Raw genomic sequence first — 23,317 nt, 5'->3', positions numbered from 1 at the left:
ATACTGAGTGRGTCCGTTTCTAAAATAACGTATTTGTTTATTTTTGGAGCTTTTGGTCAAGTCTTTTGCATGCCCTGATACTGCTCAATGAGCAATGAGGAAGTTAATCGGGGTAAGTTTCTCAAAAACAAGCCAAATAGATATTTACTTCAGAAACAGGAACATTCTGCTTTAAAGATAAGAATGGAAGTGAAACATGTTACTGCATGTAAACTTGACTTTTTAGCCCCTTTCCCTCCCTTCCCTCCTCTCCTCCCTCCCTCCCTCTTCTCCCTCTCTCCGCTCCTTTCCCTCCCTCTCCCACCCCTCCTCCAGTGCGATGAACCTGGACAGGTTTGAGAAGGGCCCGAGGGAGATTCTCAACCCAGAGATACAGAAGGTGAGATTACACTCTATCAGCCACAGAGATATAAGCAATAAGGCCCGAGGAGGTGTGGTATACGGCCAATATGCCACGGCTAAGGGCTGTTCTTAGGCACAACACAGAGTGCTTGCATACAGCCCTTAGCMGTGGTATATTTGCCATATACCACAAACCCAGAGGTGCCTTATTYCTATTATAAACTGGTTAACAACATAATTAGAACAGTAAACAAGTACTTTTGCATCATACCGGTGATATATTGTCTGATATACCACAGCTTTCAGCCAATCAGCATCCAGGACCCAAACTACCCGCTTTATAATTATATATAATAGTCATGTTCTAATTCTATTTCTATGGTATCAGCCCCATACTTTAAGCGAAATTTCCTTTCGTAGGATAGCCACAGGCTTTGTAATTCATGTTCATGAGATACGTCGGATCATTGGTTGACCATTCTTGGGTGTGTGACGTCACACAGATGCGCTAAAGAGKCATCTGTTTAGCTTGCTTGTCGGCATGAGCAGTATAAGCATCGAACAATTTGGGAAACCCAGTTTCAGCTTAGTTAATTGGGAAATAAATAAAAGCRTTACCAGCTAGTTACCAATCGATTTTAGTTTCACTGTCCGATAATTCATCAAACTAATTGTTATTTTTACCTTTCCACAAACTGTCTGTTGCTTGATAAGAGTAAGTTAACCTTATCAAAGAATAGGTCATCCACGACTAGTCYGCCAGTGAGCTAGCTAACGTTACATTTCAGTAATTTAGCTATCCTCCTAAATGTGGTAGTCAGTGGATAATCTAACTGTGAGTTGAACATATTTAACTGCCAACTAGTTTGTTTTCAGACATTGTTGCACATGGTGTTATCATGTCTAACCAGTTGGCCATGTGCTGACGAGCTCCCGAGTCTAGCTAGCTGCATTGTTTGGCGTCCATAATTAGCTGTTAGCTAGCTAGTTGGCTACTGCCTGACCAGTGTGAACCAGCAATGCAGAATGCTAGCTAGCTACATTTCAGTCAGTAGCTGTCCTTCTAAATGKTGTGGTCACTGGATAAACTATGAGTTTATATTAACATATTTATAACACATTTGGCGGGAAATGAGCAAGTAGCCAATTGTTGTTATGGTGGAATCAAGGCCTGAACGCGTTCAAACGTTTAAACCTGTCTTCCTCTATCTAACCAGCTGAAGCCAATGTGCCAATGAGCTCCTGAGTCTAGACACAGCCTAGCTAATGTTAGCTAGCTGGCTGAGGTGACTCAAACTCTGTAGCTAGCTACTGTTATTGGGGTGCAGGAATATTAGATGTCTTTCAATTTTAAGATAACGCTCATTGAAGTTGGTGGTTACTGCTGGTTTCAGATCCGAGGCGAGAGAAATTATCCACCATGTTTTGGTAAGGACTCGGAGTGACGTCACACACCCAAGAAGGCTCAATAAATCGCCTGACAGATAATGACTTTGCCTCCGGCTGTCCCTACAAAAGGAACTGTTGCGTACTGTAACAGATATGTGAGTCATTGGCGAGGCAAACTGATGTTAARTGTGCTTTGTGTTCTATCCACAGGACCTACTGGTGTTGGAGGAGCAAGAGGTAGAGTTCTATTCTGTCATGAATGTCACTCTTTCAAGTGAATACTATAGGTACTAGTGTTGACCACTATCTTACTAGAGGTTTCCCTCTGCTCTCTACTAAGGTTGCTTATCTGGTTTTGGCAGATAATGAAAGTGACCTTTAAGCTGTATTTTCTTAGGGTTCTGTTAACTTCAAGTTCGGTGTCCTGTATGCCAAAGATGGACAGCTCACAGATGATGAGATGTTTAGCAACGGTACGTCACTAATAMTGTGGGTAGTAAGTGTCACATACACAATTTGAAGTATCCATGTTCTGTGAATAGTACTTTCAACCCCGCTCTTTCTTCTGTTTCTTCAGAAACAGGAAGCGAGAGCTTCGATAAGTTCCTCAACCTGCTAGGGGACACAGTCTCTCTGCAGGGCTGGGCGGGTTACCGCGGTGGACTGGATACCAAAAGTAAGACCTGGTCGCCAAACACACACAAGCGCGCACACACCATGGGTTCTGCAATTAATTCTTGTTTTTCCATCATATTGCAGACTATGGAGATGTCTTCCAATTACATTCTCTCTTTTGATCTTTCTCTCCCTCTTTCTATTTAAAAAATATATWTTTTCTCTCTTGCCTACACACTCCTCCCTCTCCCCCATCCTTTTATACTCCCACTGCTCTATCCCTTCTCTCTCTCTCCAGATGACACTACAGGAATGAACTCCATCTACACAGTGTACCAGGGCCATGAGCTGATGTTCCACGTCTCCACCATGCTGCCCTACTCCAAGGAGAACAAGCAACAGGTGTGTGTGTGTGTGTGTGTGTGTGTGTGTGTGTGAGCTGGTTTGGTGTGTGTGTGTGTGTGTGTGTGTGTGTGTGTGTGTGTGTGTGTGTGTGTGTGTGTGTGTGTGTGTGTGTGTGTGTGTGTGTGTGTGTGTGTGTGAATGTGCTTGCTTTTGTATGTTGACAGCACCCCCGTCTCTATCTCTACATCTCAGAACCTCCAGAAGCCCGGTCAGTTTGTGCATACATATTTTTTACTCATTCAATTCAAAGGACTTTATTGGCATGGAAAACATATGTTTACATTGCCAAAGCAGTGAAATAGATAATCAGAAATGAACAATAAACATTACACTCACAAACGTTTTCAAAGGAATAGAGAACTTTCAAATGTCATATTATGACTATGTACAGTGTTATAACGACGTGCAAATAGTTAAAGTAAAAAGGGTAATAAATAGACATAAATAGGGGTTGTATTTACAATGGTGTTTGTTCTCACTGTGTGCCCTTATCTTGTGGCAACAGGTCACCATCTTGCTGCTGTGATGTCACACTGTGGTATTTCACCCAATAGATATGGGAGTTTATCAAAATGTGATTTGTTTTTGAATTCTTTTGTGACTCTGAAATGAGGGGAAATATATGTCTCTAATATGGTCATACATTTGGCAGGAGGTTAGGAAGTGCAGCTCAGTTTCCACCTCATTTTGTGGGCAGTGTGCACATAGTCAGACCTGGATCTCAAGAGAAGACAGGCTATGGCGGCCTCTCTCAGTAGCAATGCCTCTGAGTCTGTACATATTCAAAGCTTTCCTTCATTTTGGGTAAGTCACGGTGGTCAGGTATTCTGCCACTGTGTACTCTGTGTTTAGGGCCAAATACCATCCCAGTAGTCTCTGTTTTTTGGTAAATTTCCAATGTGTCAAATAATTTTCTTTTTGTTTTCTCATGATTTGGTTGGGTTTAATTGTGTTGCTCTGTGGGCTCTTTTTGTGTTTGTGATCAGAGCCCCAGGGCCAGCTTGCTTAGGCGACTCTGCTAGGTTAATCGCTCTGTAGGTGATGGCTTTGTTATGGAAGGTTTGGGAATCGCTTCCTTTTAGGTGATTGTAGAACTGAACAGCTCTTTTCTGGATTTTGATCATTAGCAGGTATCAGCGTAATTCTGCTCAGCATGCATAAAGGGCAATGGGTTCTATAACTGATTCAAGTATTTTTAGCCAGATCCTAATTGCGACGTCGAATTTTATGTTCCTTTTGATGGCATAGAAGGCCCTTCTTGGCTTGTCTCTCAGATCGTTCACAGCTTTGTGGAAGTTACCTGTGGTGCTGATGTTTAGGCTGAGGTAAGTATAGTTTTTTGTGTGCTGTAGGGCAACGGTGTCTAGATGTAATTTGTATTTGTGGTCCTGGCAATTMGACCTTTTTTTAGAACACCATTATTTTTGTCTAACTGATATTTACTGTCAGGGCCCAGGTCTGACAGGAACTGTCCAGAACATCTAGGTGCTGCTATAGGCCCCCCTTGGTTGCAGACAGAAGCACCAGATCATCAGCAAACAGTATACATTTGACTTCTGATTCTAGTAGAGTGAGGCTGGGTGCTGAAGTCTGTTCTCGTGCCCTTGTCACTCTCTTTTCTGTCGCTCGTTCCCCTTAACCCATCCCTCTCTCCCCCATATAACCCTTTCACCCCCCTCTCCCATCTTTCTCTCCCTGACTCTTCTTTATCTCTGTCATTTCCTTCTCTCGCTGTCTCTCTCATTGCTAACCTCTTGTCAATCTGACTAACTATGACCATACCGAATGCTTTACAGTCATGTCAGAGACACAACAGCCAGTTAGTCTTTTATCTGTTCAATGTCAGAGTTGTTGAGATGCCAAGGAAATGTGAAATACTCCCAAGTCCTTGATCTTTCAATCTCCATTCAGTCACTCTAGAGAAAACACACATTCATGCACGCAAACACACACACACACACCTAAACACCACTGAGTCAGCCAAACCTTTATTGAAACAGTACAAAACAAAAAACGAAGTATTGACATTCTACACCACAACATTTGTACCTTATGACCTACTGTTAAAAGCCCCCTAGTTTCAGACGTGTGTGTGACTGGAGTGTGTGTGTGTGTTTGACTGGAGTGTGTGTGTGTGTGACTGGAGTGTGTGTGTGTGACTGGAGTGTGTGTGTGTGACTGGAATGTGTGTGTGTGTGACTGGGAGATGTCTCTTATACACATCTAGATGTGTATAAGAGACAGGTGTGTGTGTGTGTGTGTGTGTGTGTGTGTGTGTGACTGGAATGTGTGTGTGTGTGACTGGGAGAAAAAAGGCAGAAGAGAACAAAGACAGTTTGACGTTAGTGTGAACCCACTCAGGAAAAGCCAATATCTGTGGGCGAGATATGAAAGGACATAGAGGGTTACATTCATAATTGGATTCCATCTAAAACAGATTCCGAAGTTGCTAATGAATACAAACACATTCTCTTTGCAAGCCTGTGTGTTTGTGTGTGCTCGGCTATGAAACGCCAACTGACATTTACTCCTGAGGTACCGACTTGTTGCACCCTCTTTAACCTCTGTGATTATTATTTGACCCTGTTGGTCGTCTATGAACGATCAAACATCTTGAAGAACGATCTGGCCTTAATGGCCATGTACTCTTATAATCTCCACCCGGCACAGCAAGAAGAGGACTGGCTCCCCTCAGAGCCTGGTTCCTCTCTAGGTTTCTTCCTAGGTTCCTGCTTTCTAGGGAGTTTTTCCTAGCCACCGTGCTTCTACACCTGCATTGCTTGCTTTCCGGGGTTTTAGTTTGGGTTTCTGTATAAGCAATTTGTGACATCTGCTGATGTAAAAAGTGCTTTATAAGAACATTTGATTGATTTCTTTTGTGTATGTTCTCTGCCTGCTTCAGAGTCACTTTATTCACAAAGTACATTTACACATTCCCGGAAAATGAGACTTTTTAGTGAATAGGGGCTGCCAGCAATAGACAATGTACAAAGAAATATGATTATAATAATTAATGGAAGCTCTACATTTTTATTTTAGATGCTCATAAAAGAGGCATTAATGCTTTAGGCCAGAGATTGATGCATGAACTGTCTAGTCTAAATCAATACGATATGAGTTATTTCACTTGTTTGTTCCAAGTATTTGTAATGTATGACTTTTCTCATTGTCTCTGTCTGCCTCTCTGTCTCTCTTGTCCAACAGGTGGAGAGGAAAAGACACATTGGGAATGACATTGTCACCATAGTGTTCCAGTTCCAGGAAGGGGAGGACACATCTCCGTCATTTAAACCCTCCATGATCAGATCACATTTCACACGTATCCTTTTTTTACAGGCGGGAAATATCTCTGACATTGTACACATTTCTACGATCTTGAGCAGCCAGAATCGTAGGCCCTGTCCAGAAATATTGCCTAGCCCGTACTCTCTGGGCAATTTAATGTACATCTGAAAGAATTGATTAGGTATAATAAGCAGTATGATAGTAGCACCATAGCATAGGCAGCTAGGTTGGCATTTTCATCATATTGCTTATTGTGTACCTAAGTATCTAACATTGCATATCTTCACAAGTGCCTACGGGGTAGAGGATAGGGTAAGGGTCTAGGGGGTAGGGGGCTGTTTTTGGACGAAGCCATACACATCACTGCTAGCTTGATATATTGTATGTGTTCAGGCTATTTCCTTCATTTTCTCTGCAAGATATCTTTGCGTTAGTTATATACAACAGTCAAAACGACAGTTACAGGTATGTGGAGGTGCTTTTTCATGAGTATTTTTCAGGTACACGGCACGTCGTTGGTGTGTGTGTGTGTGTGTGTGTGTATGCATACTTGCATGCATACAGATGTAGGATCTTAATTTGATGACTCTTTTGTTTGAGAATTGTCCTGCACGGCAGAAAATGCAAACTTAGTGTATTCAAGGTTTAAAAATGCTTAACGTTTGTGATTTCCACTTTAAAATGTGAGACATGATTTTCCCTAACGTAAAATAGATCAACCCCTACAAAAAAATATTGATGAATAGTAATCCACATAATAATTCACATTTCCTGTTGCTGCAGGTTTATCTTCCGGCTGTAGCACACTGCCTCAAATTAAGATCCTGTGTGTGTGTGTGTGTGTGTGTGTGTTAAATATAACAGTGCTTTGTGTGTTCCAGATTGAAGATTTTCTCTGAGGAGAGTGTGCCACTGTTCGGACCACCCCTTCCCTCACCACCAGTGTTTACAGACCACCAAGAATTCAGGGACTTTTTGTTAGTCAAGCGTAAGATCAGTGACTTACTCTCACACACTGTTTAGTTTACAGACTGTTTACAGCTCTACTGTGTGCAATGAGCTAATGCACTGCAGTGACTAATCGGTCACGTTCATGAGCAAGTGCCACATTTATAAAGGCCCTTTCCTCGTGCTTTGCCACATGCGGCATAACCATAGTAGGACATGAATTATTAGTGAAAACATCTACAGTATGTAGACATTATAAAGGCTTTGTTGAGGCATTCATTAAGCATTTACAAGACGTTGATCGTTTAAATGTGACCAAAGAATGTTTGAGTTGGAATTTTTGACGCTTTTGTATTGTCTTTTTATGGTGATCACATAAGTGTGTACCTACATGTGGGTGTGTTCTCCTAATGAACCCCTCRCTCTGTCCTGCAGTGATCAATGGCGAGAAGGCCACCCTGGAGACGCCCACGTTTGCCCAGAAGCGCCAGCGAACCCTGGACATGCTGATCCGTTCCCTCTACCAGGACCTCATCCCTGACCTCCACAAGGTACAGCTCTGCCACACACTAACTAACCCAGCCTGGTCTAGTCCTGTTGAGCCGCCTTCCCTACCCTTTTCACACGACTGAGCCAAACCGAGCTGAGCTACACTGAGTTGTCCTCCGCGGGCTTGGTTATGCACCCAGCCGCTATAGTTGCAGGAACTGTGGTGACCGTGAGTAAAATAAGCTATCTGTGCCAGCGTGGTTCAGGTTGACACGATGGTGTGAAAAGGGTATGGGGCTCTCCTTTCCTCTGGTTCTGCTCCTGCTTCTAAAAACAAGGTCTTTTTCTATAGTCCTCAAACTTCCATAGTCCACGGGTTTGCGCCTTAATTCATGCATCTTGATTGGAATATGAGGTAGTGACAGTACTCTGTACATTTCCCTTTGCACCAGCTTCTAACCACTGATCTGATCTAGGCTCTCTGGTCACGGTTTGCACCACAGCCAATTGAGCTGCCCACTGTTCTGAACCACTGCAGCCCTGTCTATCTCTCTCGGCTCTAACCACTGCAGACTGCATAACACTGGGACTACTGGATACTGCTACAATGCGCACATTCTGTGGGTGGACTCTCCTCCCTCTCTCTGTTCCCCATCCCACTTTCTTTGTTTTTCTCTGTTTCTCTCTCCCTCTCTCTCTGACACACTTTCACTCTTTCTCGCTCACTCTCACTCTTTCTGTCCTTTACTTTCTCCCCCTCTTTTCCCCCCTTCCCTCGCCCATCCTCCCACTCCTGTCTATTGTTTCTCATATGACTCAGTTCTATGCTATGCTGCTGTATTTCCCACTAACTCGAGCCGCTTCTCTATCTCTCTTTCTGTGTGTGTGTGTGTGTGTGTGTGTGGTGTGTGTGTGTGTGTGTGTGTGTGTGTGTGTGTGTGTGTGTGGTGTGTGTGTGTGTGTGTGTGTGTGTGTGTGTGTTGTGTGTGTTGTGTGTGTGTGTGTGTGTGTGTGTGGTGTGTGTGTGGTGTGTGTGTGTGTGTGCGCGTGCATGCGTTTGCCCGTATGTGTGTCCGTGTGTGTGTGTGCACTTGCGTCCCGCATGTGCAGGTTCCCTTCTCTCCCCAGAACATGCTCAACAGACGCTCGTTCAGTGACGTGCTTCCAGAGTCGCCCAAGTCCGCCCGCAAGAAGGAGGAGGCACGACAGGCCGAGTTCGTCAGGATAGGACAGGTGACACACACAGGGACAGACAACATACAGAGTACCACAGTCACACTCTTTATCTCATGCACACACTCTCACGCTCTCTCTCTCTGTTGTCCAGGCACTAAAGCTGAAGACCATCGTCAGAGGAGATGCCCCCACCAGTCTGGTCACTACGGGCCTGTGTAGAAAAGAGGTGAGAAGACCAACACACATACACACACTCAGCKCCATGCACTAGAGGTTGACACGGGAGTGAATATTCATTCCTTTCCAGTCCTGATCCCYCAAKAGTTCTATAACCCTGGAACTTTCCTGTCCCTTCCTGGTAAAKAGTACTCCCGTCCAGTGCTCATTTTTATGTGCAGAAATATGTAGGCTATTGTTTTATTTCGTAATGCAATTTGCGACTGTGAAATGCGATCGTCTTCCCTATTTTAGTTAAATGCACTGACTGWAGGCCTATTCTAAATGACCTGAATGTAGATAGATTAAGCTGGAGGATGAGGACAGAGACCCAGCAAGATGGTCGGCTCAGAACCGGCATAATTCTGAAGCTTAGAGCTGAGCACTGCCACATTTTAACATTTACAACACATTAACATTTGTATTTGTARTTATTATGGATCCCCATTAGCTTCCTGTGGTCCAGCAAAATTAAGGCAGTTTATACAATTTTAAAACGGTACAATACATTCACAGATTTCACAACACACTGTGTGCCTTCAGGCCCCTACTCCACCACAACCACATATCTACAGGACTAAATCCATGTTTATGTATAGTGCGTATGTTATCGTGTGTGTGTGTGTGTTTGTGTTGCTTCACAGTCCCCGCTGTGTGTTTTTAATCTGTTTTTTTTATCTAATTTTACTGCTTGCATCAGTTACTTGATGTGGAATAGAGTTCCATGAAGTTATGGCGCTATGTAGTACTGTGTGCATCCCATGGGGACTGTGAAGAGACCTCTTGTGGCATGTCTTGTGGGGTATGGATGGGTGTCCGAGCTGTGTGCCAGTAGTTTAGACAGACAGCTCAGTGCCTGTAGGACCTGCCTTGTTGATAATGTTAAGAAGGCAGAGCATCTCGTTATTATAGACAGACTTCTCCCCWTCTTAGCTACTACTGCATCAATATGTTTTGACCATGACAGTTTARGATCTAGTGTTACTCCAAGCAGTTTAGTCATCTTAACTTGTTCAATTTCCACATTATTTATGACAAGATTTAATTGAGGTTTAGTGAGTGTTRTGTTCCAAATACAATGCTTTTAGTTTTAGAAATATTTAGGGCTAAGTTATTCCTTGCCATACACTCTGAAACTAACTGCAGCTCTTTGTTGAGTGTTGCAGTCATTTCAGTCGCTGTAGTAGCTGACGTGTATAGTGTTGAGTCATCCGCATACATAGAAACTGGCTTTATTCAGTCAGTGGCATGTTAGTAAAAATTGAAAAYGCAAGGGGCCTAAACAGCTACCCTGGGGAATTCCTGATTCTAACTTGATTATACAGGCTTCCATTAAAGAGCACYSMSRGTGTTKWGTTAGACAAGTAACTCTTTATCCACATTATAGCAGGGGGTGTAAAATCATAACACATATGTTTTCCCAGCAGCAGACTATGATCAATAATGTCAAAAGCTYCACTGAAGTCTAACAAGACAGCCCCCACAATCATTTTATCATCAATTTCTCTCAGCCAATCATCAGTCATTTGTGTATGTGCTGTGCTTGTTGAGTGTCCTTCCCTATAAGCATGCTGAAATTCTGTTGTCGATTTGTTTACTGTGAAATAGTATTGTATCTGGTCAAACACAATTTTTTRCAGAAGTTTACTAAGGGTTGGTAACAGGCTGATTGGTCGGCTATTTGAGCCAGTAAAGGAGGCTATTCTATTCTATTACGGAATMACTTMAGTTTCCCTCCAGGCCTGAGGGCACCRGTTCTCTAGTAGGCTTAAATTMAAGATTTGGTAAATAGGAGTGTCAATATCGTCTGCTATTACCCTCAGTAATTTTCCATCTAGATTGTCAGACCCTGGTGGCTTGTCATTGTTGATAGACCYCAATACTTTTTTCACCTCTTCCACACTGACTTTACGGAATTCAAAAGTACAGTTCTTGTCTTTCATAATTTGGTCCYATATACTTGGATGTGTAGTGTCAGTGTTTGTTGCTGGTAGGCTGACTGACAACCTGATCCAGGTTGCAGGTACTGGTTACAGTTTGAAGTTTTTTCTTGAGTGGGCAGCTTGATGATAGCCAGTTAATATTTATATCACCCAGAATATATACTTCTCTGTTTATCACATACATTATCAAGCACTTCAGACATATTATCCAGATACTGACTGCACTTGGGGGTCTATAGCAGTTTCCCACAAGAATGGGCTTTAGGTGAGGTAGATGAGCCATATTACTTCAACAGTATTTAACATTAGATCGTCTCTAAGCTTTACAGGAATGTGGTTTTGAATATAGARCGCAACACCGCCTCCGTTGGCATTTCTGTCTTTTCGGTAGATGTTACAACCATGTATTGCAACGGTATTATCTAAGTGAGTTTCATAGAAACTAATGTCAGAATATGAATGTCATCTGTTACAAAGTTATTGACTTCATGAACCTTGTTTCTTAGGCTACATATGTTAATATGGGCTATTTTTTAGCACTTTTCTGATTTGCTTGATTGTTTTTGATGCTTTACTGGGAAGCTCATCAGAGGTAGACTTACTCATGTTATTTACATTGGAGTGCAGGGTGAGCTGSATAAAGTGGTCTTCCTACTATTGCACACCGCCTCAGTGCTAACAGTGTAACTCTGGTTTATAGGCTCATGATTACTGCTTYCAATAGCTGTAGGATAAACAGATGTATTTGGTGCAATTAGGGGTACATCAATTAAATGACTTACATTGTGTTTGCCAATGCCCCTAAGATCATGTACATTTGATGCAGCATTATGACGACTCYTTGTCACAATGGTAGGGATTAACTGAGCAGGTCTTGGATCATTAACAACATTAACATAATATTTTTTTTTTACGGCAGTAGGCTACTGCATAAGTCAATCTATTTTAATTTCCCTCTTCACCGCAGGTTTAGTTGAAAAACGTGAACAGTTGGGCTTGACCGTAAAGTTTTTGGGAGTAGAGCAGCTATGTCTCTTCAGCCCGCTTGTCCCGCTCTCCGGATGGTAGCCTATTTGTTTAAACCGCACAATTTTTTTACAAGCCGTGGAACTCGGTTCCTACGTTGTCAAAGACAACTCCATAAAATGTTGCTAAAACACCGCTCTTTCCTTGGCTCTAATGTTAGTGATGGGTCCTTGGCTGCAACAAGACGTTGCAATTCATCTATTGGAGGCTTCATCATCTAGCCTACTGACGTAGAACAGTATGTGGACACGCCATCAAATTAGTGGATTGGGCTATTTCAGCTACACCCGTTGCTGACAGGTGTATAACATTGAGCAAACAGCCATGCAATCTCCATKGACAAACGTTGGCAGTAGAATAGCCTTACTGAAGAGCTCAGTGACTTTCAACGTGGCACRGTCATAGGATGCCACCTTTCCAAGAAGTCAGTTTTGTCAAATTTCTGCCCTGCTAGAYCTAACCCAGTCAACTGTAAGTGTGGTTATTGTGAAGTGGAAATGTCTATGAGCAACAATGACTCAGCCACAAAATGGTAGGCCACACAAGCTCACAGAACGTGTCAGCCGAGTGCTGAAGCACAAAACCCATGTCCTCATTTGCAACACTCACTACAGAGTTCCAAACTGCTTCTGGAAGCAACGTCAGCCAAGCAGCCGCACACAAGCCTAAGATCACCATGCGCAATGCCAAGCATCGGCTGGAGTGGTGTAAAGCTCGCCGCCATTGGACTCTGGAGCAGTGGAAATGCGTTCTCTGGAGTGATAAATCACGCTTCACCATTGTGCCAACTGTAAAGTTTGGTGGTGGAGGAATAATGGGGCTGTTTGGTTTGGGCTAGGCCCCTTAGCTCCAGTGAAGGGAAATTATAACACTACAGCATACAATAACATTATAGATGATTCTGTGCTTCCAACAGTTTGTTTCAGCATGACACTGCCCCCGTGCACATAGCGAGGTCCACATACTTTTGGTCATGTAGTGTATATTAGGCCTAGCCTACACAGTTGTTGATTTTTATGAAATGCTCCACACGTGACATACTTCCACCCCAAAAAATCTGTTTTGAACTATTCCRGTACTGCCCGTTCCTGTGGACTGTTGATCCTGRCCCGAACATGACTKTAGAACTTTACTCCCTTTCCTACCATAATCCCCTGGGACAAGACCCGCGGGAGCCCTGTTTCCTTGTCAACCTTTACCATGCACTACTTTTTTCTCACTGAGGCCTAGTGGATCACCATGCCATAATAACATATTTACTAACTGTGACATATTCTGTTGTAGCATGCATTGTAACATAATGTAGACGCCAGTTGATATACTGGTAACTACGTGTTTGTGGTTATCCTGTGATGTCCTTTTTGTGTGTGTGTGTGTGTGTGTGCTGCAGCCTTGGGAGTCCCAGTCGTTCTGCAGTACGTTTTCCTATGAGACAGTGTGTGCTGACTCCTGGGGTCAGTCTCTGTTGGTCGCCACAGAAGCAGCAGGGGTCATGATGATAGATGGTGAGGTCATCACACACACTTTGAGCTTATAGAATGAAATGCGCTTTATAATTAGTGGACTATTTTATTATAGCTGTCATATGCATTATTCAATTATCACTTGAATATTAATGATTCAATCAGCATTGATGTACTCGTAAAAATCAACTCTTAACATTATACTTTCCCTATATTTCAGCTGTCGATCCACTTCTTTCAAACCCAGGTGAGTGTAGCACGGTCAATTCTCCCCATTCAGTGCTACAACTTCTTAGTGTTCATTAGACCTAAATCATTTCATTCAGCCTACTATTTCAGGCAATGTTTTCATTATTGCAGCAACGACATCAGTCAGTGCTTTCATCAATAGTTAGTAAGATCCTGTGCGCTGCATAGGGAATGACCAGTAGACCAATGCATTGTGTTGTGTTGGTAGACGCCCAGGTCCTGCCCCCGGTGCAGGTGTTTGATAAGACCATGGTGGTGAAGCAGATGCATGTTCTAGAGCCTCAGGATCTCCTCATCACCAGGACTGACAAAGGTGGGTGATGGTCTCTTTGTCTCTCTTCATCTCTGACTCTCTTTCAGTCTCTCATTCTCTCTCTCTCCTCCCTCCCTCATTCCCTCACTTATTTTCTATTTCTCATGTTTTGCTTCCTCCCACTCTCTCTCTCTCTCTCTCTCTCTCCTTCCATCCCTCTTTCTCTGAGTATTTTAGGCTCTTTCCGTCTCTCTGTCACTCCAGCAAACACATTGATCTTCCTCTCTGGGCTGAGGAGGCTGACCTATACACATCCACTCTCTGTAGACTGCTGTTTGTGTGTTTGTTTGTGTGTATCCTGCAGGAACAGGTTCTGGGTTGACCTACTGAGATACACTTACACTTCCCACCTACACTTTCCGCTGTTATCACTCTTCAGATAAGGAGAGAGAGAGTGAGAGAATGAAACCGAGAATGAACAAGGGGGGGCAAACTTMTATTTTTTATTTATTTAACCTTTGTTTAACTTGGCAAGTCGGTTGAGAACAAATTCTTATTTACAATGACGTCCTACACCGGCCAAACACGGACGACGCTGYGCCAATTGTGCGCCGCCCTATGAGACTCCCAATTACAGACGGTTGTGATACAGCCTGGATTCMAACCAGGGTGTCTGTAGTGACGCCTCTAGCACTGAGATGCAGTGCCTTAGACCACTGTGACACTCGGGAGGAAGGGAGTGAGGGAGAGACACACAGTCAGACAGAACAGAAGAAATGCTTATCCCAATATAATGTAAAGAGAACATTCCAGGTTATGTCTATCATATAGTTGTTTTAGCACCAATCACAAAAGCCAGTCTTGTATTTCCATACACGGTAATGTATTCACCATAACCATTGACAGACCTCACTAAATTGTGACATATGTCAGAGCATCCCCTAGATTAGCTTCTACCAGTGATAGGATTCCATAATGATTTAATTAAGCCTATTTTAACCTCAAATCAAGTGTTATTTGTCATATGCTTCATAAACAGGTGCGTGTATACTAACAGTGCAATACTTACGGGCCCTTCCCAGCAATGCAGAGAGAAAAAAAGAGAAATAGTAACAAGGAATAAATACACAATGAGTAATGAAAACTTGGCTATTGCAATGGAGACGCAGGGAGTCGGGAAGCAGCTGCAGTCGGTGAGTTTAATAGGAACGAACAGAGTGAACACAAAACCAGGAATAGCGTCTAAAGATGAAAAACACAACGGAGCGGGGGATACAACGGAGCGCTAGATAAAGGGGAAGTAATCAGGGTGTGATGAAGTCCAGGTGTGTCATGATGGGTTACCAGGACCGGTGGTTAGTAGACCGGCGACGTCTAGTAGACAGGGATACAAGGTAATTGAGGTAGATATCTACATATAGGTAGGGATAAAGTGACTAGGCAACAGGATAGATAATAAACAGTAACAGCAGCATATGTGATGAGTCAAAATAGTTTGTTAAAAAAMGTCAATGCAGATAGTRWYYMWYMRWARRYYTWYKRMKRRWYACTAACTATTTAGTAGTCTTATTGCTTAGGGGTAGAAGCTGTTTAGGGMCCTGTTGGTTCCAGACTTAGTGCATCAATATCGCTTGCTGTTCGGTAGTAGAGAGAACAGTCTATGACTTGGGTAGCTGGAGTCTTTAACAATTTTTAGGGACTGCCTCTGACCCCGCTTGATATAGAGGTCCTGGATGGCAGGGAGCTCGGCCCCAGTGATGTACTGGGTTGTACACACTACCCCTTGTAGCGCCTTGCGGTCGGATGCCAAGCAGTTGCCATACCAAGCGGTGTTGCAGCCAGTCAAGATGCTCTCAATGGTGCAGCTGTAGAACATTTTGAGGATCTTAAGGCCCACGCCCAATCTTTTCAGCCTCCTGAGGAGGAAAACATGTTTTCGTGACATCTTCATGACTGTTGGTGTGTGTAAACTAGAGGTCGACCGATTAATCGGCATGGCCGATTTAATTAGGGCCAAGTTCAAGTTTTCATAACAATTGGTAATCGGCATTTTTGGATGCCGATTATGGCCGGTTACATTGCACTCCACGAGGAGACTGCGTGGCAGGCTTACTACCTGTTACGCGAGTGCAGCAAGGAGCCAAGGTAAGTTGCTAGCTAGCATTAAACTTATCTTATAAAAACAATCAATCTTAACATAATCACTAGTTATCATCAACCATGTGTAGTTATTACTAGTTTGTCTAGCTTGTGCTCCGTTGCTTATAATCAATGCGGTGCCTGGTAAATGTCTATCAGTGACGAAGTCACGGAGCCTTACTTCGACAAACAGCTAGGAATGATTTTTAACATGCGTCTCTCATTCGTGAAAAAAGCACTGTTGTTGCATGCCAATGTGTACCTAACCATAAACATCAATGCCTTTCTTAAAATCAATACACAAGTATATTTTTTTAAACCTGCATATTTAGTTCACCTCTCTGGTACGGAGTGGACGGTAGCGTCCCACCTCGACAACAGCCAGTGAAATTGCAGGCGGCCAAATTCAAAACAACAGAAATCCCATAATTAAAATTCGTAAACATACAAGTATTTATACACCATTTTAAAGAGAAACTTTGTAAATAATCCAACACAGTGTCCGATTTCAAAAAGGCTTTCAGCGAAAGACACCACATGCGATTATGTTAGCGTTCAGCGCTAGTCACAGGTACAGAAAAGCTAGAAACCAGCCAATTTTCCAGCAAGGAGGGCTACAAAATCAGAAATAGCAATTAAATGAATCACTAACCTTTGATGGTCTTCATCAGATGGCACTCATAGGACTTAATGTTACACAATACATGTATGTTTTGTCGTTTAAGTTCATATTTATATCCAAAAGCTCAGTTTAACTTGGCGCGATATTGTAAGAATATGCATTGCCTCAAACAAAACAATCCAGTAAAAGCTGCACGAGAGAGCCACATCGAAATTTACAGAAATATTAATCAATCTAAGGCATTGACTAAGATACAAGTGTTAACACATAACAGCTTTACCAGATAACTCTCTTAATGACTAACCAGCCTGTCCGTACAGATTTCAAAAAGAGCTTTTATCTGGGCTCGAAAGCACACTTTGTCGATTATGTTAGGTCAGCCCGCCTAGCCACAACGAAAGAGGAGAGGTGCACGAAAAGTCAGAAGATGAGTAGATCAAAATGACACAGTCACTTTACCTTCGAGTCTTTCATCTGATGGCAAACTGCCCAGGTCTCAGTGGTTAGACAACAAATGTTGGAGTTACAATTCTACATTTATTGTCCAAATTACGTCCGCTTTTTGTTCATGAATCCAAGGCGCAGTTTTAGTCCAGTAATCCAAATGCAGAAGGCGTCGAGCACAAAGCTGACAAAGTCAAAAACAGTTCTATTACAGTTTGTAGAAACGTCGTTAAACGATGTATAGAATATAATCTTTAGGATGTTTTTATCATAAATCTTCAATAATATTCCAACCGGAGAATTCCTTTGTCTAGAAATGAAAAAAGGACGAGAGCTCGTGCTCCATGGCCACTAAACTAAAGGCTTTCAACCAGCACACTGGTTCAAACAGCTTCTTATTCGCTCCCCCTTCATAGTAGAAGCCTGAAACAAAGTTCTAAAGTCTGTTTGACATAGTGGAAGCCTTAGGAAGTGCATATTCTGACCCCATAGACTCAGTATATTGGACAGGTAATCACTTGAAAAACTACAAACGTCAGATTTCCCATACTCCTGGTTGGTTTTTTTCTCATTGGGTCGTCTGCCATATGAGTTCTGTTTATACTCACAAGACATCATTCAAACCCCCTACCCACTCAAAAACCTGGTCAAACCAAAGCACGCTAGGCCAATCACCACCACCCCCACCCCCCCCTATGTTCCTTACGGTCAAAATCGGGACTCCCTGGGCAAATCAGCACCTAGTGGGCTACACACAAAATTGCGAATCCCGTCTCTCTTTCTAAATTTATTTCGCGTTTCCATGCTCCTCAAATCTGCAACGCGGATCAATCTCGCGTTTTTGTTTGTAAAACAATGACACAGCCCTGCCCGCAAAGCCTGATGCCGGGTGCCAGAACTATTACTCTGGGACGGGTTCTGACTTAGTCTACTTATGGGACATTACAAATTACCTTAGGTGTCCCTGGTAAGGCTCGTAAAACTGGGGGTCCTTGTGGCCAACTCAAATTAAGCATTTTCAATCCAAAATCAAATCTAGAATCGGCTTCCTTTTTCGCAACAAAGCATCCTTCACTCATGCTGCCAAACATACCKTCTTAAAACTGACTATCCTYCCGATCCTTGACTTCGGCGATGTAATTTATAAAATAGCCTCCYACACTCTACTCAGCATATTGGATGCAGTCTATCACAGTGCCATCCGTTTTGTCACCAAAGCCCCATGAACTACCCACCACTGCGACCTGTATACTCTCGTTGGCTGGCCCTCGCTTCATATTCATCGCCAAACCCAGGTGATCTATAAGTCTTTGCTAGGTAAAGCCCCGCCTTATCTCAGCTCACTGATCACCATAGCAGCACCCACCCGTAGCACGTGCTCTGGCAGGTATATTTCACTGGTCACCCCCAAAGCCTATTCCTCCTTTGGTCGCCTTTCCTTCCAGTTGTCTGCTGCCAATGACTGGAACGAATTGCAAAAATCACTGAAYCTGAAGACCCATATCTCCCTAACTAACMTCAGGCACCAGCTGTCAGAGCAGCTCACAGATCACTGCMRCTGTACATAGCCCATTCAACTACCTCATCCCCCATACTGTTATTTATTTTGCTCCTTTGCACCCCAGTATCTCTACTTGCACACTCATCTTCTGCACATCTATCACTCCAGTGTTTAATTGCTATATTGTAATTATTTTGCCACTTTGGCCTATTTATTTCCTTACCTCTCTTATCCTACCTCATTTGCACACACTGTATATATACTTTTTCTATTGTATTATTGCCTGCATGTTTGTTTATTCCATGTGTAACTCTGTGTTGTTGTTTGTGTTGCACTGCTTTGCTTTATCTTGGCCAGGTCGCAGTTGTAAATGAGAACTTGTTCTCAACTAGCCTACCTGGTAAAAATAAAGGTTAAATATTTAAATAAAATAGTGATGAGCTTGGAGGGCACTATGGTGTTGAACGCTGAGCTGTAGTCAAATGAACAGCATTCTCACGTAMGTAAAATMCACAAAATAGCACAATTAGTCAGGAGCCTGTAAAACAACCGCTATTCCTTCCAGCGCCATGCTGTCATCTCACACAATGCTGTGACAATAGTCCAATATTGGCAATATTGCCTGGTTATGTTCTCAATGTATCAGCACATGGGTGGTTTGTGAGTGGGTACAGACAGATGTTATAAAAACATGTAAACAGAAGAAAACTGTCAACTTTCTTGAATTTTTCCAGTTTTGTCATAGAACTGTGGTTTGATATGCTGCCGATAGACCATGGAGGAAGACTATAATAGAAACGAGGAAGAACAGAAGAATAAAAGAAAAAGGGATTTGATGAAGATGATTTGATGAACACTGGTGGTTTGTAGGTGAATATCTATCAAATCAATCAAATGTATTTATAAAGCCCTWTTTACATCAGCAGATGTCACAACGTGCTTATACAGAAACCCAGCCTAAAACCCCAAACCGCAAGCAATGCCGATGTAGAGGCTCAGTGGCTAGGAAAAACTCCCTAGAAAGGCAGGAACCTAGGAAGAAACCTAGAATGMAACCAGGCTCTGAGGGYTAGCCAGTACTCTTCTTGCTGTGCCGGGCGGAGATTATAAGAGTACATGGCCATTTTAAGGCCAGATCATTCTTCAAGATGTTCAAACGTTCATAGYTYACCAGCAGGGTCAAATAATAATCACAGTGGTTGTAGAGGGTGCAACAGGTCAGCACCTCAGCAGTAAATGTCAGTTGGCTTTTTATAGCCGATCATTCAAAGGTTGAGACAGCAGGTGCAGTAGAGCGGGAGAGAGGGTCAAAAACAGCAGGTCCGGGACAAGGAAGCACATCCGATGAACACGTCAGGGTTCCATAGCCATAGGCAGATRAGTTGAAACTGAAGCAGCAGTACAACAAGGTAGTATGTCTGGTGAAAAGTCAGTGTTCCATAGCCACGGGCAAAATAGCAGAAACTGGATCAGCAGCACGACCAGGTTGGACGGGGACAGGCCAGGAGTTGTCAGGCCAGGTAGTCCTGAGGCATGGTCCTAGGGCTCAGGTCCTCTGGGAGGGGGAAGAGAGAGTGATGGGAGAATTAGAGGGAGCATACTTAAGTTCACACAGGACACTTAGATTAAGCATGAGAATTACACCAGACTGACCCGAGCCCCCTGGCACATACTTGGAGACTGAGACGGGGGGGGGGGGACACTGTGGCGGTCCGAGGATACCCCCCAGACAGAGCCAACCAGGCAGGATATAACGCTACCCACTTTGCCAAAGCACCAGCCCCACACCACTAGAGGGATATCAACAGACCACAACTTAATAACTTGAGACAAGGCTGAGAATAGCCCACGAAGATCTCCCCCACCGCACAAGCCGAGGAGGAGCTAAACCGGACAGGAAGATCATGTCAGTAAATAACCCACTCAAGTCGAGTGTATCGAAAGCTTTTTTATATATTGAAAAGAATAGAGGATTCGATATAGGCCAACTTTTTAATTTTTCGGGTGAAGGTTTGGCTTTTTTCAGGAGAGGCTTTATTACTTTATTTGGTACACATCCGGGGGATAGGGAGCAATTATTATGGTCAACATGAGCCAAGAACAGGAAGTAGGGCTGGGGAATAGGTCCAGTAGGTAGCTGGAAGTTTAGAGGCCATGACTATTTTCGCGAATGTGTAGTGATACAGGTTAAAAAACTTGGCCACTTAACCTGTCTAGCCCCCCCCCCCCCCACCCCATTTTTGGAAATATTAACTTCACATATTAAAAAGTCAATACAGCAAATGAAAGAACATCTTGTGAATCCAGCCAACATGTCCGATTTTTAAATGTTTTACAGCGAAAACACCACGTATATTATGTTAGCTCACCACCAAATACAAAAAGCACAGACATTTCTTTCACAGCACAGGTAGCTTGCACAAAACCCCAAATAGAGATGAATTAGTCACTAACAAGAAAAACTTCATCAGATGACAGTCTTATAACATGTTATACAATAAATCTATGTTTTATTCGAAAAATGTGCATTTTCAGGTATGAATATGCCATAGGTTATTGCAGCTACAATCACAAATAGAACCGAAGCAGCTAGAACAATTACAGAGACCAACGTGAAATACCTAAATAATCATCATAAAACATTTATGAAAAATACATGTGTACAGCAAATGAAAGATAAACATCTTGTGAATCCAGCAATATTTCAGATTTTTAAGTGTTTTACAGCAGTAAAACACAATAGCCAAAAACACAACCCATTTATCAGCAGCAAAAGTTAGCGATCGCAAAAAAACAGCAAAAGATATATCATTTTTCACTAACCTGACAAACTTCATCAGATGACAGTCTAAACATCAGGTTATACATAATGTGCATATTTAGAGCTGAAATCCGTGGTTATACATTGTGAAAACGTAGCAACTTTTCCCGTAGCAACTTTTCCCCAGAATCTCCGGATATATTTCTGACACTCACCTAATCTGACCAAATAACTCATCATAAACTTTACTAAAATACATGTTGGATAGCAAATGAAAGATCACTAGTTTCTTAATGCAATCGCCGTGTTAGAATTCTAAAAATAACTTAGTACGACATACAGCTTACGTTATAGCGAGACAGCGCCTGCAATGGGCGGAAAATAGTACTAAACATTTTCCACAGAAATACGAAATAACATCATAAATGGTTCTACTTTTGCTGAGCTTCCATCAGAATCTTGTACAAGGGGTCCTTTGTCCAGAACAATCGTTGTTTGGTTTTAGAATCTCCTCTTATCCTGTCGAATTAGCAACCAAAGCTAGCCAAGTGGCGCGAAGCTGTTCATCGTCACCAAACGCAGAGAACGGAAAAAGCCAAAACTCCCGATAAACTTTCAATAATCTGATAAAACTATATTGAAAAAACATACTTTACGATGATATTATCACATGTATCAAATAAATCAAAGCCGGAGTTATTAGACGTCTATACGAACGCTTTTCAGAAGCCAATGTCGATGTCCTTCCCCGCCTTGCTGGACAAAGGAAATTGGGGTCACGTCATTCCAAGAGCTCTTGTTCGACCTCAGATCAAGCTAGACACCCCATTCCACCTCCACTGCCTGTTGACAGCTAGTGGGGGGTGTAGGAAGTGCATGTATATCCATAGATTTCAAGCAAATGAATAGGAAGGCCCTGGAACAGAGCCTCGATTTCAGATTTTTCACTTCCTGACAGGAAGTTTGCTGCAAAATGAGTTCTGTTTTACTCACAGATATAATTCAAACGGTTTTAGAAACTTGAGAGTGTTTTCTATCCAATAGTAATAATAATATGCATATTGTACGATCTAGAATAGAGTACGAGGCCGTTTAAATTGGGCACGATTTATCCCAAAGTGAAAATTGAGTGCCCCCTATCCCAAAGAAGTTTTAACGAAGATCAGTCTTTACAGGGCTAAAAGAAAAGGAATATAACATTTACTGTTTACAGGAAACTCACTCTACATCCTTAGATGAAGTTGTGTGGATAAAGGAATGGGGTGGTGAAATAATTTTCTGTCATGAACAAAATAACTCAAAAGGTGTGATTTAATTAACAAAAATTTRGATTTGAATATGCAAAMAGTCAGGAKTGACTTTCTAATATGAAAGTYGATGAAAAATYMATTTGGCTCATTKATCTATATGARCCAGATCAGGATGATCCATACTTCTTCGAAAATATTTATACCAATTTATTGAACTTGCAGGCAACAAATGATCAAATCATAATGGTAGGAGACTATAACATAGTGTTAAGTACCTCAATGGACAGTAAAGGAAGTCACTCTACAAACTATCATAACCGTGCCTTTAAGAAAATCACAAATATTATGGACACATTAGAAATAGTGGATATTTGGAGACTAAAAACCCCGACCTAGTGAGATATACAGTACATGGAGGAGACTTKATCAAGCTAGTCATCTTGACTACTTTCTTGTCTCTTTCTCTCTTGCATCAAAGGTTAAAAAAGTTTTAATAGTAGACAGAATGCGATTGGATCATCATCTAATTGGCCTTCACATAACTCTCATAGAATTTCCACGTGGACGGGGATATTGGAAATTTAATCAAAGTTTACTGGAGGACAACTTATTTTTAACTAAGACAAAATAACTAACTGAATTGTTATTGTTTGGGATACCTTTAAATGTACCTTCAGGAGGTCATTCAATTCAATATTCATCAATAATTAAAAAAGCAGTTTCTAGCTAAAGAGACAAGACTAACAAGGGAAAAACATMAACTAATAGTACAGGTAGATGACAATAAAAACGATACTACAG

At 42.3% G+C, this 23,317-nt stretch overlaps 1 protein-coding gene across 2 annotated transcripts in view; it reads left to right on the top strand.

Annotated features, from left to right (window-relative positions):
- garnl3 (GTPase activating Rap/RanGAP domain like 3) overlaps positions 1-23,317 on the top strand; it is a 41,905-nt gene that overhangs the window by 5,041 nt on the left and 13,547 nt on the right. The window contains exons 4-17 of one of the 2 annotated variants that reach the window (XM_070443522.1): positions 316-379; positions 1,942-1,968; positions 2,129-2,204; positions 2,309-2,407; positions 2,645-2,748; positions 5,956-6,070; positions 6,456-6,501; positions 6,918-7,024; positions 7,420-7,535; positions 8,584-8,706; positions 8,801-8,875; positions 13,225-13,339; positions 13,518-13,544; positions 13,755-13,859. In XM_070443522.1, coding sequence (XP_070299623.1) covers positions 316-379; positions 1,942-1,968; positions 2,129-2,204; positions 2,309-2,407; positions 2,645-2,748; positions 5,956-6,070; positions 6,456-6,501; positions 6,918-7,024; positions 7,420-7,535; positions 8,584-8,706; positions 8,801-8,875; positions 13,225-13,339; positions 13,518-13,544; positions 13,755-13,859 — 1,199 coding nt within the window. The remainder of the gene's footprint in view (positions 1-315; positions 380-1,941; positions 1,969-2,128; positions 2,205-2,308; positions 2,408-2,644; positions 2,749-5,955; positions 6,071-6,455; positions 6,502-6,917; positions 7,025-7,419; positions 7,536-8,583; positions 8,707-8,800; positions 8,876-13,224; positions 13,340-13,517; positions 13,545-13,754; positions 13,860-23,317) is intronic. The other variant, XM_023987302.2, reaches the window with a different exon arrangement.

This window comes from Salvelinus sp. IW2-2015, linkage group LG5, assembly GCF_002910315.2.
Source record: "Salvelinus sp. IW2-2015 linkage group LG5, ASM291031v2, whole genome shotgun sequence".
Taxonomy (NCBI): domain Eukaryota; kingdom Metazoa; phylum Chordata; class Actinopteri; order Salmoniformes; family Salmonidae; genus Salvelinus; species Salvelinus sp. IW2-2015.
Note: the sequence above shows the minus strand (reverse complement) of the source record. Positions and strands in the feature narration are given on the sequence as shown.